The sequence below is a fragment of the Sarcophilus harrisii genome, chromosome 3 (genome assembly GCF_902635505.1).
Source record: "Sarcophilus harrisii chromosome 3, mSarHar1.11, whole genome shotgun sequence".
Lineage (NCBI taxonomy): Eukaryota > Metazoa > Chordata > Mammalia > Dasyuromorphia > Dasyuridae > Sarcophilus > Sarcophilus harrisii.
In genome coordinates, this window is record NC_045428.1 from 566,327,429 (window position 1) to 566,341,438 (window position 14,010).

The 14,010-nt window shown below is 42.6% G+C and overlaps 1 protein-coding gene across 1 annotated transcript in view; it reads right to left on the reverse strand.

Moving 5' to 3' along the window:
- ARHGEF10L (Rho guanine nucleotide exchange factor 10 like) overlaps window positions 1-14,010 on the reverse strand; it is a 219,278-nt gene that overhangs the window by 115,594 nt on the left and 89,674 nt on the right. The window contains 2 exon segments of the mRNA XM_031962751.1: window positions 3,049-3,165; window positions 9,123-9,295. Of these exon segments, the coding sequence (XP_031818611.1) occupies window positions 3,049-3,165; window positions 9,123-9,295 (290 nt within the window).

A 14,010-nucleotide genomic window follows, 5' to 3' on the forward strand; every position in this document is an offset into this window, starting at 1 on the left:
CAGTCTTTTGAAAGTGACACATGCTGGAAAAAAGTCCAGGAACTTACAATCCAAGCTGGGCAGTTTGTGTGGTTGGTGTTTCAGGATTGAGGAGTTTCCCCAAAATGCAAGGGGGGAGGGGCGGGTTCTGAAGGGAGGGAAGGAGAGGAGAGCAGGAGACACAGGAAGTCCCTGACCGCAGCCTGGAGGCCTCATCCCCAGCTGTTAGTGACCGGGGCTTTCTGCTTCCTCCCGGCACAACTAGACCACCGGCTCCGGGAGGCAGGGGCTGGGTCTCCTGCAGGGCCCTGCAGTGTGGGGGGAAGAGGGCCACCAGAGTCTCCCAGCCAAGTCCTTCACTTCACAGAGGAGACAACTGAGGCCCACAGAGGTAGCTCCTCCTCATCGGGAATCTTCAGGACTTAATCCTCTGATGTGCTCTCGCACGGGCAAATAGGATAAAAAAAGGGGAAATGATAAATGAGATCCATAGATGGGACTATTCTAAATCAAGACCAGAGCCTAGGAACTGGAATAAAGCCTAGAAGCCATCTCATCCATCCCCTTCATCTTACAGATGGGGAAACTGAGGCCCATTGGAGAAGACACCATCCCCATCACCACCGTCATTTCTATAACTCTACAATGGACAGACCCCTTCTCTCACAAGCACCTTGGGAAGTAGGTTGGGCAAAGATTATTATTAATACCATTTTGCAGATGGAAAACTGAAACTTTATGTAATCAAATGGCTAAGAAGTGCCAGATCCAGGCTCTCCCAGCTTCAGGTTTCTGCCCTTGTTCTCCCTGGGGACATCGTGTCAGAAAACAAAGTGGGCACTGAGGAGGAACACAGACTTTCTCCCCTTTCTCCAGAGCAGTAACGCCCTAAAGCAAACCTGGACCTCTCTGAGAAGTCGTCCCTTCATATATTTCTTCCCATGGGATCACAGATTTGTAGCTCAAAGGGACCTTAAGAGCATCTAGTCCAAATCTCTCCTTTTATAGACAAGGAGACTGAGGCCCACAGAGACGCCCAATGTCACACGGTCATTAAGTGGCAAGGTCAGGCTCTAACCCCCAGCCCTTAGACTCCAATATAGTGTTCGTTCTATTTGCCACATGGCCCCTCCTGTAAGAAATAAGAGTTTCTCCAGGGAGACACAGACACCTGGAGGCTCGAACAGGATGGGGGGAAGCCCTGGCTTTGGCGTCAAGGAACTTGGGTTCAAATCCCAGTCCTAATTCTGACACCCGAGTAAGTCACAACCTCTCGGAGTCTCACTTTCTCCACCTTCTAAGGGATGGACAAGCTAGACCAAGGGCTCCGAGACGATGCCTTTTCAGTGATCCTCTGGCCCTCCTCCATACAAGCAGCGAGGCTTTGGAGAAACCCTGTGGCTTTCAGTTTGCTCATCTGTAAGAAGACGAGATCGGGGGAGCTCTGAGATCTCAGCCAGCTCGGCAGCCTGCGGTCCTAAGCAACGGCAACCATGAGAAGTCGAGGGGACGTCACTTCTCACATCTGTAAGACGTCACTTCTCACATCTGTAAGGCCTTAGTCCTCTGATCGTAGCCCAAACCATGGGATCTCAGAGGCGGTGAGTCATCCATACAAGACTCAGTCTCCTCATCTGTAATCTGACCTATAGGACGCCGACGGTCTCTTCCAGTTCAGAACTCTACAATCCTGGGAAACTGAGATGAGGCTGAAGTCAAGACTTCTTCATCCTTCAACATCAGACAACACGAGTCCCACTTAGCCAGAACTGGGACAAGGCAAGGGATCCTTGGGCGTTACTGTCCACTAAAGGCTCAAAGCTTTTTCTGTTACACTTCCCACAAAATGAACTCGAAAGATGATGGGGAGAGGAGTTTTCTGGAATCTAAAATTTTATCATACATATACACACAAATGTATTTTACACATACATATGTGCATAATATATATATGTGTGTGTGTGTGTGTGTATATATGTATATACACACATATTTATGTATTTCTCTACAGACACATATATGTACACATTCATTTTATATATGCATGTGTGTATATATACCTATATTTATATGTTTATATTTGTTTACACACTTATATGTTTATATATATATGTGTGTATGTATATACACACATTCATTTTATATATGCATGTGACTATATATCTATACTCTTACTATATATACACATATTTCTACAGGCACATATGCACACGTGCATTTATACTTGCACATGTGTACATGTTTATACACCTGTATGTATGTATGTATATTCACATGTATCTATGTCTATCTCTACACAGACACATATATACACATATATCTTATATATGTACTATATACCTATCTATACAGCTATATGAGTATATACACATCTATGTCTAACTATATAGGCACATATACACGCATACATTTTATATGTGCCTGTGTACATATTTATACACATATATGTCTATATACACAGTCTCTCTATGTCTAACTCCACACAGACACATATCAATATATGTATTTTACATATGCATGTGTGTCTGTATCTGTGCACCTGTGTGTACTTGTGTATATACACACATGTATCAGTGTCTAACTCCTCACAGACACGACCCACGTGCACACACACATGTTAACAAAAAGACGAAGCCTCCAGCACAGCACAGCCCTGGGCTTATTGGGCCTACCTCGAGCCCTGGCCCTGGTCCTCCCTCCAAAACCCTGAAACAACCGAGGACCATTTCCAGGGGGCAGGGACACGGATTCACAGGCCCGCCTGTGACAGAGTCCCGGACCTACAGTCAGGAAGACCCGAATTTAAATGCAGCCTCAGCCGTGTGACTCTGAGCAAATCACTTCAGCTCTGCTTGCCTCAGTTCCCTCATCTGTAAAACGGGGATTATATCGATTATATCAGTAAAATGAGAAAGTAAGATTTTCCTCACTCATCTCATCCGATGGGAAGCATCATCGGTTACCCCCCAGGGGTTGCTGTGCAGAAGAAACGGGAGAGCACTTATACCCTCTACGAACACTATAAATGCCAGCTAATGATGGGAGGACTAAGGATGGGGGGGACAATACCTTACAATCGTATCTCTGCTTCAGGTCCTGCATGTCTCTCCCCCCAACTCTTAAAGCCAAGATGTCCCTCTTAGTCCTGGCGTATCTCTCCTTTAGCCTAGACAGATCTGGAGAAAGCTGGAGCCCCCAAAGCAGTCGGGCGGGCACGCGGGCAGGCGGGCGGGCAGCGGGCAGAAGTAAAGCAGGTGGAAGGAGCAGGCGGGAGAGGAAGGACACAAAAACACAAACAAGAGGGAAGAGAAAAGAAACTCAGGTAAAGCAGCAGACAAAAGGCCAGGAGACACCGGAGGGACCAGGATGCTGGGGTCGGGAGCTGGCAGACAGCCAGAGCCCCTCCCTCAGGGAGGTCTGGGGCAATGTACCCATGGACTGACAGACAGCAGCTGTGGGACCCCAGAGCCTTGGGAATCAAGCTGAAATCACATCCCTCAGGATGACCGAGAGGGGACCGACTTCCTCCATGATCATGCCACGGGAAGCTTTGCACACAGTAGGTCTTACACTCTGTAAATGTTCTCTGAGTGGATGAAATGAGCAAAGGAATAAATGCAGTGAATGAATCCATGAAGGAATGAATAAATGAAGGGTGAATGAAAGAGAGTGTGATGATGGATGACATAGTCTAGATGGAAGGACGAAGGAACAATTTAATAAATAGCTATTTGAACAAATGAATTGATGAGTAGATGAAACTATAAATGGAACCAGTGACTAGTGAATGAATACATGAATGGGTGGGTGGGTGGGCAGACAGATAAATGAATGAATGTGTGAGGGAATGAATGAATAAAGTGGGAAAGTAAAATTTTCCTCACTCATTTCATATGATGAGAAATACCATAAAATTCCCAGGAGTCATGCAATCTCCAATTAAAAATGTTGACTTTTAATCTTATTTCTGTGTTTCTAGAGGACAGTTATGTAACAAATAAAGTCCCTCCACCTCCCTAGATTTTTCATCACTATTCTGAGATGCCATAATGAGAAATGAGATGTGAACCTGAGGTTCCTTATATTCTTATATTCTGTGTTCTAAATTTCCTCCTTCCTCCTGGCTCTGACATCCTGGGTTCTAAGACCCTCCCAATTCTTACATATTCTAAGGCCCCTGCCAGCTCTGACATTTTTGGTTCTAAGGCCCTCTCAGTTTTGATACTCTCTGTTCTATGGGCTTTGCCAGCTGCTTTATTACTTGAGTTCCAATTACTAATATCAGAATTCCAATAGGACCTATGTCACAATTTCTGTCCACAGCCATTGGCCAGTTTGATGATCCCCATCCCCTGAGCCCAAGACTTACAATTAAATCCCTAATGTCAATGAATAGTCTCACAAAATACCCTAGCCATAAAGGGAAGGGCCAAGGATGTTTCATCCTTTGTTATCAGAAAAAAGATCTCAAATGATGAATAAGTCACAACGTTCTTCTTCACAGACAAAAGAGAGAACAATATTTTTCTGTCTGCATGTTTTTTATAAAAGGAATGAATATACATGTGTATGTACACACACATAAATGCACATATATAAACAATATATGTGTACATGTTTCCATATATACATTGGACATATATAAATATGTATACACTCATATAGTTTAGATATAGCCTGTTCTCTCTATATATACACATATGTGAATATATGTTTAGATGTGTGTGTATACATATATATGCATGTGTGTATAAACAGAAAACATGCTTATTTACATGCACACATATATATTTAGTAGAGGGAGCTGTATATACATACAGTTGCACATGTATATACATAAATTATATATGTTTTCATGTTTCCATTTATACATGTGTGTGCATGTCAATGCTCTATCGACTGTGCCATCTGACCGTCTCTCTCTTTTTAATAAGAATCACAGAGAGAGAGAGCTGGAAGGGGTCTTTGGGGAAATACGGTCTCCCCTCCCTTACACACAGACTTTACAGACTGAGGAAATTTCAGTGACTTGCCTACAGTCACACAGAGAATGGATGAGGGAGGGAGGGGGGAGTCGGGCTAATCTTCCAGGTGACATCTTTCTGTAAGGCAGGACACAGCACAGACAGCCAAGCAGAACGCAGGGGTCAGGCCATGCAGCAGCTCCACTGGGCAAGCTCATTTCATGCAATAAGGGATATTCAAGCGCCAAATGGCAAAGCCCCACCTCTGCAAACCATCTCTGGGAGGCTGCTTTTCCAGTGAGACATCCTCAGACCAGCGAAATAAAGGCAAGGGTTGCAGGGAGGGTGTAGGACTTGCAATGATCTCCAGACGTGGCAAAGGACTTTTAGTTTGCCAACTGAGGGATTCCAAACCCTCCCCCAGACACACACCCCCAATGCCAAGTGAGTGAATATAAGACCTTGGGCATTTGATATTGGGGTGGTAGAGAAACCCAGCCTAAGGCCCTCAGGCCTACTGCTAAAGACTGCAATGACTAAGAGACCCCCAAGATATATTCCAAGTCCAGTGTCTTCTTGACAATTCATCAGCGAGGATGGGGATGGTCATCCTTCATGAAGGAAGCAGAAGGGAATAGAATAATGACAGCAAGAGGAATAGGGAAGGACCTGGGATCAAGAAAGGCCATTCATTCCAAACAGAAGGCCCATCAGGATCCTGTCCTCCCTAAAGAAATGGACAGCTCCCCTCCAGAACAATTGTTTTGTCCACCAGCCTCTGAGCATCCAATTTTGGTACCCACCCCTCTCCTCCAATTTCAATTCCAACCAAACTCCTCCTTGCCCACTTGTGTCCAAACTTATCAACTTTGATCAACAAATCAAAATTCACCTCCTCTAAAAGTTCTCTTGGGCTTGGACTTGGACATCAGCTTATCCCACTAATGTTGCTTCTTCTCCTCAATTCCAGCAAGATATTAAACCTTGTTTGTTTTTGGCACATATTGAAATTCTGGCACTAACTTCCTTTAAGCCCCAGTTAAAATCCTACTTCCTATGGGAAGCCTTCCCCAACCCCTCTTAATTTCGGTACTTTCCCTCTCTTCATTATGTCCTATTTATCCCATATAAAACTTGCTTTTAAAAGTCTGCATGCTGTTCCTCCCCCATTAGATTGTAAGCTCCTTGAGGAGCAGGAATTGTCTTTTGCCTCTTTTTATATCTCCAGAGCTTAGTGCAACACCTGGCACATAGAACATATATTAATTTAATGTTAATTAAATTGAATTGAATTATAGGGACTCAGAAAAATAAGTCATTGGCAACCTCCAAGTCTCAGTATTTTTCTCCACTTAATGATAGGGTCTGGCTAGATGTCTGTGGGTTCTAAGCTTTCAACCTCATCATTTCTGCTTGAGACACCCTGAGAATCTTGCATTGTTTTGAGTTTGTAGTCAAGAAATTGTTGTTGTTGTTCGCTCCTTCAAACCCTACCTCTGACACCATGGACAGGACGTGCTGGCTAGCCTAGATCTAGGTACCCAAAATGGAGATAATAATACCTACAGGACCCACTTCCTAGGACTGTTGTGAGGCTCACTTGAGATCGAGTATTTCATAAAATGCTTTGCAAGCATTATTACTGCTTCTCTGGAACAATTCAGTATCTTCAGAATGTATTTGAAGGCCCAGATTCAGTTCTAGATGTTAAAATTAAGAAAGCCAAAAAGGTGAGCCAGATTGTGTGCTCATCTCTGGACACAATCTGGTTCACCCTTTTGACTTTACTGAAAAGGCCTCCAGACTTTCTATGAAGAAGGCCTTTGACTGAGAGAATGGAAGACTTTATTAGGGTTGGTGAGTGGATCAAGATGGGGCATTATTATTTCCAAGAATGTAAAGGCTACCATTGGACAAAGGAATTAATTATTTTGCTCATTCCCAGAAGGCAGGACAAGAGCAATATTGGGCAGAGCAGAATGGAACATTGGAAAGGGCATGAAATTCAAGAGAGAGGGAAACTGGTTTCAAATCTCCTTTGGACCATTTACTGCATCATTTTGGACAAGTCCCTGAACCTCCCTTAGTTTTTTTTTTTTTTACCTCATTCATAAATGAGGAGACTGGACAGAATGACTTCCAAGTCTTTTAGACAAGAGAAACTCTGCGGAAAGTGGGGAAGGGTGGTCCTGGAGATAGCTAAATCTCTATGTGACTCACAGGGAGGCGAGTCTATAATTATTATTTTTTTTCATTGGGTGATGATGAATCATCAGTAGGTTAGGACTCCTTATGGGAAATGTTATAGCAGGTTCTTGATTAGGAGTGGGTTGGGCTAAAATGTCTTCTGAGGTCCCATGAGTTCCAAGCTGGGTTCCAGTGACTAAACAGTCATTTTCCTTATGGGAAAGACAAGGATGGGACCTCTGGTTTCATTGATAAAAACAACACCCAGACAGACTCCCTTCAACAGAGCAAAATGGTGCTTTTTCTCCAACTCATAGTCTTAGAGAGCTTCCGAGAGTATAAACAGTAAATGATTTGCTCAGGTTCTCACGGGTCAGTATAAGTCTAAGGCAGGGCTGAACTCTCAGAATAAAGTAGGTTCTTAATAATTAACTTATTCACTAAGGCAGAGAAGTCTCCTGGGAGACTATTACTGATCTAAGGGAGGAACTCTTCCCTTAGAGAGGAGGTGGTAGCTACAGCAGAAAGAACACTGAGTCTGGCATCAGAGGTCCTGGGTTCAAATTTGACCTTTCCTGCTTACTGCCTGTGGGGCCTTAGGTAACCCCCATGTTATGCCATTTCCTCTTTTATAAATTGAAGAAGCTGAATTCCCTGATCACTAAAATTTTCTGATTATTCAGTCTCAGAGGCTACACTTTCTGACGTCCTTTCCACCTCTAAGATACATCTCTGAAGCCATTTTTCAGTCATGTCTGACTCTTCTTGACCCCATCTGGGCAGAGATACTGGAGTGGTTGAGCATTTCCTTCTCCAACTCATTTTATAGATGAGGAAACTGAGGTAAACCAGGGTAAATGACTTGCCCAGGATCACACAGTTAGTGTCAGATTTGAATTCAGGTTTTCCTGACTCTAGTCACAGTGCTCTATCCACTGCTCCACCCAGCTGCCCAATAGGGCTAACCTAAAGAAGGTAAGGCTGGCACTCACCCATGCTTCCCTTCACTCCCTACTTTTCCAACTAGACTAGGAGCCTGGGGGCCTTGAGCCCACTTCCAACCTCTTCCACTCCAGCCAAAAGCAAACTAATTCTGCCATTCTACCCAAGTATAAAAGAAAGGGCTGTCAATCTACTTCCCAATGATCTCACCAGCAAGTGCTTTGCCCTGATTCCAGTGAGAACTTTCTCTCTTCTTTCTCCCCTTCTCCTAGATCGTCTCCTTTCTCTGTGCTTAGCTAATTATGAGCCTTTGATACATTTAAAAAAATTTTTATTCACTCATTCATTTATTCATGCAATTTCCAACTCCTCAAAGAATTGGAAAGTGAGTAGATGCCCATCAGTTGGAGAATGGCTAAATAAGCCGTGGTACATGAAGGTAATGGAATATTATCGTTCTATAAAAATGATGAACAAGGACTATAGAAAAGGCCTGGAAAATTTTACATGAACTGATGCTGAGTGAAACAAGCAGAACCAAGAATCCATTGTATACAATAATAGCAAGAATGTGCAATGGTCAACTCTGAAAGACTTGGTTCTTCTCAATGGTTCAGATCCAAAGCAATCCCAATAGACTTTGGACAGAAAATGCCATCCACATCCAGAAAAAGAAGTAAGGAGACTGAATGTAAATCAACACATGCTATGTTCACTTCCTATTTCTGTTTTTTGGTTTTTCCTTTTTGTTCTGATTTTTCTCTCCCAATATGACTCATACAGCAATGTGCATTAAAAATAAATAAATTAGGAGCAGCTATTTGGTTCAGTGGGTAGAGCACCAGCTGACCTCAGACACTTAACACTTCCTGGCTTTGTGACCCTGGGCAAGTCACTTAACCCCAATTTGCCTTAGCAAAAATAAATAAATGAGTAAATAAGTATATGCATACATACAAACATACATAATTTTACTAGGAAAAAAAGTTACAGCTCCTCCTTTGTCTGGTCCCCAACTACCCTCGGCACCTTCCAGGCCACTTGCCCTACCTTGGGCTGGAAAGACACACGGTGTTTGGTGGGCTCCACTTCTGGTTTGACCTCTTCTTCTCCAGAGTCTTCACTGTAGCTCTCGAACTCACTGGAGCTCCAGCCTAGGTCTTCTGACTCCCTCGGGCCTCCTTCTCGGTGGACATTCTCATAAATCAGGCTCCTCTCTGACCCTGAAAACCAACAAAGGATGAACAAGGGCTGAGCAGGGCTGTGGAGCCTGAGGGTTTGGAAATCTTGAAGGGAAACACCAGGAATTTTCAGATTCACAGATTATTCATTAAAACCGAAAGGCTCTAAGACCTCTCAGCCCAGAAAAAAGCAAAGATGACTTGGAAGGTCAGCAGAAAAGGTCTGTCAGTAGGGTGAGAGGGCCTTGGGAAAAGTGAAAGGTTCTAGAGGAAGAGGGACTCACAAAGATTATAGTTGAATCCAATCCCCTTCACTTTACAGACGGGGAAACTGATGACAATATAAACTGTGATTTAACTAAAGTAACAAAGATAATGTCTGAGTAGGATTTGAGCCCAAACTTTGGAGTCAATTCACTTTCTACTGCATCTAACCTCCCCCTCTCGTTTTTGAAATAAGGACAGAAGCACAGAGAGATGAAGGACTTTTTTAAGCTAAGACAAGTGGTTAGGAAATAGAGAAGAATTGCATGCGTTTAACATATATTGGATTGTTTACTATTTAGGGGAAGGGGATGGAGGAAAGGGAAAGAGAAAATTTGAAACAAGAGGTTTTGCAAGGGTTAATGTCGAAAACTATCTTTGCATGTATTTTAAAAATAAAAAGCTATTGTAAGAAAAAGAAAATGTCTAGTGGGTAGAAGCTCAAGCCCAGAGCATCAGCTTCCTTCCCCTAGGCTACAGTGCCTCCAGCTTGAGTAAACCAAGCCCAACACTCGCAACCAGAGCACTCTGGGACATACAAAAACAAAAGTACTGATTCTTCTGCATGCAACATAGTAGAAAGGACTCTAAACATGAGTCAAAAGAGCCAGCAGGATTCAGTAGATATAGCAATGGATTTAGAGTCAGAGCATCCAAGTTCAGATCTCCTTTCTGTTACTTTCCTATTTGATCTCCCTGAGCCTCAGTTTACTCAGCTGTGAAATGAAGAGGTGAGACTAAATGACCTCAAAGATTCCTCCTGCTTCTCAGGCTCAGATCCCATAAGACTGGGATTCAAATCCCAGCTTTAATACCTATGAGCCTCCCTAAGTCTCCTCTTCCTCATCGAAGTTAAGAATGATAAATAGTATTTGCCTGGCACATAGTAAGTGCTTTATCTGTCCAATGAGCTGTCTCACTAATAGGGAGATAAGCACTTTACAAACATTAGTTATTATCATCATAAAAGGATATCCTTGCTTTACATAGAAATAAACTAAACAGGACACACAACCCCATCCCTCCAACTCCAATAAAAACCAAACTGATTCTGCCATTATACCTGGAAGGGACTATCAATCTGTCTCCCAATGGGGTTGGGTTCAAATCCAGCCTCAGACAGTTAACACTTACTATGTGACCCTGCACAAGTCACTTAACCCTAATTGCCTTGTTTTATTTTTTTTTTTAATGGAGTAAGTTAAGCTCAGAAAGAGGAAATGAACTTACAGCCAACTTCTCATCCCCAGAATTATACAAATATCAAGCATTGGGTTATACATTGCTGGGTTATAAAATTAGCCCAGATGGTCTGGGTAGCTGGGTAGCAGACTGAACAATTGGCTCAGAATCAGGAAGACATCTTAGTACTTGGGTGACCCTGGACAAGTCACTTTACCCTGTTTGCCTCAGTTTCCTTATCTGTAAAATGGGTTGGAGAAGGAAATGGCAAACCACTCCCATATCTCTGCCAAGAAGACTCCAAAAGTCACAAAGATTCAGACATGAATGAACAACAGCAAAGAAAACATCTAATCGTTTACTGAGCCTAAAACCAATCCCTTCCTCCAAACACATGTATTTATGTATTTCCAAATAAGGTAATATTTGCAAAGAACTTAGCATGGTGCTTTGGCACATAGTAGGTGCTACATAAATTCTTGTTGTTATTATTATCATTATTAACTATCATGATCATCATCAGAATCACAAATTTTTTAGGGAAGCATTTGAACACACACTTGACCATATGGATGTCCCCACTAGAGGGAGCTCCTATCCCAGCATCCTCAAGCCCCTTCTCTTTTCCCAGGGTATGGATGCAGCCTAAGTCCCACAACTCCTCTTGCCAGTTCTTTTCTTTGGGAGACTCCATTAGGGTGGGGGGAGCAGAGAGAGGGAATATTAAAGAGGATAAATATCCGCCAACATCCATGAAGATAAAGGAGACTCCCTCTTCTCTCCTCTCCCCTCTCTTATGAACCAGGGAACTGTAATGTCCTAAGGTTTGGGATTTTTAGAGCTGGTAGGGACCTTAGCAAACACGTAGTCCAAGAGACTCATTTTACAGATAAGGAAACAGAGGCCCAAAGGGACCAAGGGATTTTCCCACTAAGTTACTAGCAGAGACGGAAAGGCTAATAGAACACAGACTGTTAGAACTTGAGGATCATTTAGTCCCCATTTCAGATTTGACAGGTAAGGAAACTGATGCATAGGGGAAGTGACTTGCATAATATCACATGGACAACGCAGGGGCAAAGCCAAGACTAGAAAACAGGCTCCTGGCCACCAAATGTTCCTTTTCACCATCCGTCTTTCAAGTCCCAGATAAAATTCTACCTTCTCCAGGTAATCTTTCCCAACCAGCCTTAAGATTCTAGTACCTCCCCTCTAATTTATCCTGTCTATATCTTCCTCTACTTAGTAGTTTGCACGGTGCCTCTTCCATTGGACTGCAAGTTCCTCAAAGACAGAGATCATCTTTTACCTTTCTTTGTATCCCTAGTGATCGACAGATAGTAGGCTCCTAATAAATGTTTATTGACTGATCAGCAGATAAGAGGGTTCTTAATAAATGCTCATTGACTGATCAGCTCAAATTTACAGAAAAAAAAAAAAACGAATTTCTCTAAAAGAAATGCAGACTTTGGATCTGATGATTTCATGGAATACTAATAGTAGTGAGCAAGTGCTCACACCCAGAGCCATTTTTGGCTTCACTTCCTTTTCTAACATTTGAAAATATAGAGAGATAAGAGACAAATAAAGGATAAGCTGCAGAGAAAATCTACTGGAAACCTGAAACGTGAGTGTTTCTGAGAAGACTGAATGGTTCAATCAGAAAATCTTTGCCCAGATCTCAAAGACCCTTTTCCCAGTAAGCACCTCAACATGAAAGCTCTGTCTGTCCCCTCTGGAGGGCTCCAAGACAGAGGAGCTCTACCTGGCAAACACAGCCAGCAGCCACCACCTTCTCTTCCCAGCCCTCCATTAGACAGTGGCCCCACCTAAAGGAGCAGCCCTCATCTCCCTTCTGGGAGCCTCAGAATAGGTCCCTTCCCAGACCCCACCTTCCATCTAAAGGAAGAAGGGGCTGCATCAGCAGAAAAAAAAATCAGTAATTTAATCAAAGCTTCACTGGCAGCCCAGCCTTGTGATGAGGAAAAACTTTAGGGAACATTTTAAGCAGAATATATCACACGATGACCTTTCAGGCAAAGCCACTGATTTTCAGAATCACTGGCCCCTAAGTTGGTAATAACCTTCCCTCTCCCACCTCCCCCCCACCCCTGCAGATTTAATAGCTCTTTGTTTGTACCTTGGAGGTCCAAACTAGTGGCACTCTGGTGATTTGGGGGCAGGCAGATGGAGAGCATCATATTTCTCTTCCACACTGTGAGTTCCACTCATTCAATCCACTATTTATTAATTATTATTATAATATTATAATTAAATATAATTAATTATGTTCAGTGCTCCAGGAACATGGGGACCGTATCTTAACTAAATTTCAAATTTCTTCTCAGAAACTAGAACAACTACTTGAGCCTTTCCCTCAGTTACCTTCCTTCTATGTGTATCATGTAAGTAACGTGTGCATCTGGTAACATGTCTCCCCTATTAAAATGTAAGTTCTTGAGGGCAGGGCCTGGTCTTATATGTGAGCCTCCTACCTTTTGCTGCAATAAAATAACATTTATATATTATATATGTGTGTGTATTTTTCATACTCATACACATGCATAATATACGTTTCTATTTTGTGCTTTCTATATGTCTATGTATGTGTATATATATATATATATATACACACATACATATACATATATATACATATACATATGTATGTATATAAATTGTGTGTGTGTGTGTGTGGTTGCTCTGTTAGAATCTAAGTTGCTTAAGGTCAGGGCTAACTTTTGTCTTCCGTCTGCCCAGTCAGGGCACATATTAAACATTTTAAAAATGCTTATTAATTTATTAGCAGGCTCATTAAAAAAAAATACTGTGAGAGAAGCAGTGTTCTATGCTCCTTTTGCAAGAAGGGAAGGGAAGACACATTTACTAAGCGCCCACCATCTGTCAAGCACTATGGCTCAAAGAGCAGAACGTCGTTTTATGGCTAGTGTGTGTATATATGTGAGCATGTATGTGTGTGTGTGTTAGCTAGCTGATTGGGGATATGACCTAAGGATTCATTGTGAGGTTCAAATAATATGTCTGTGCCGCCCTTTGCCTGCCTTATTTCACCATAGAAATGTCACCTTTTATTAACACATTTTATTGTTTAATAATTTTTCGATCATGTCTGACTCTTCATGACCCCATTTGGGGTTTTCTTGGCAGATACTGGCGTGGTTGCCCTTTCTTTCTCCAGTTCGTTTTACAGATGAGGGAAATGAGGCAAAGAGGGTGAATGACTGGCTCAAGGTCACACAGCTAGGACGCAGGGAAAGCCAGATTTGAATTCAGAAAGATGAGTCTAACTC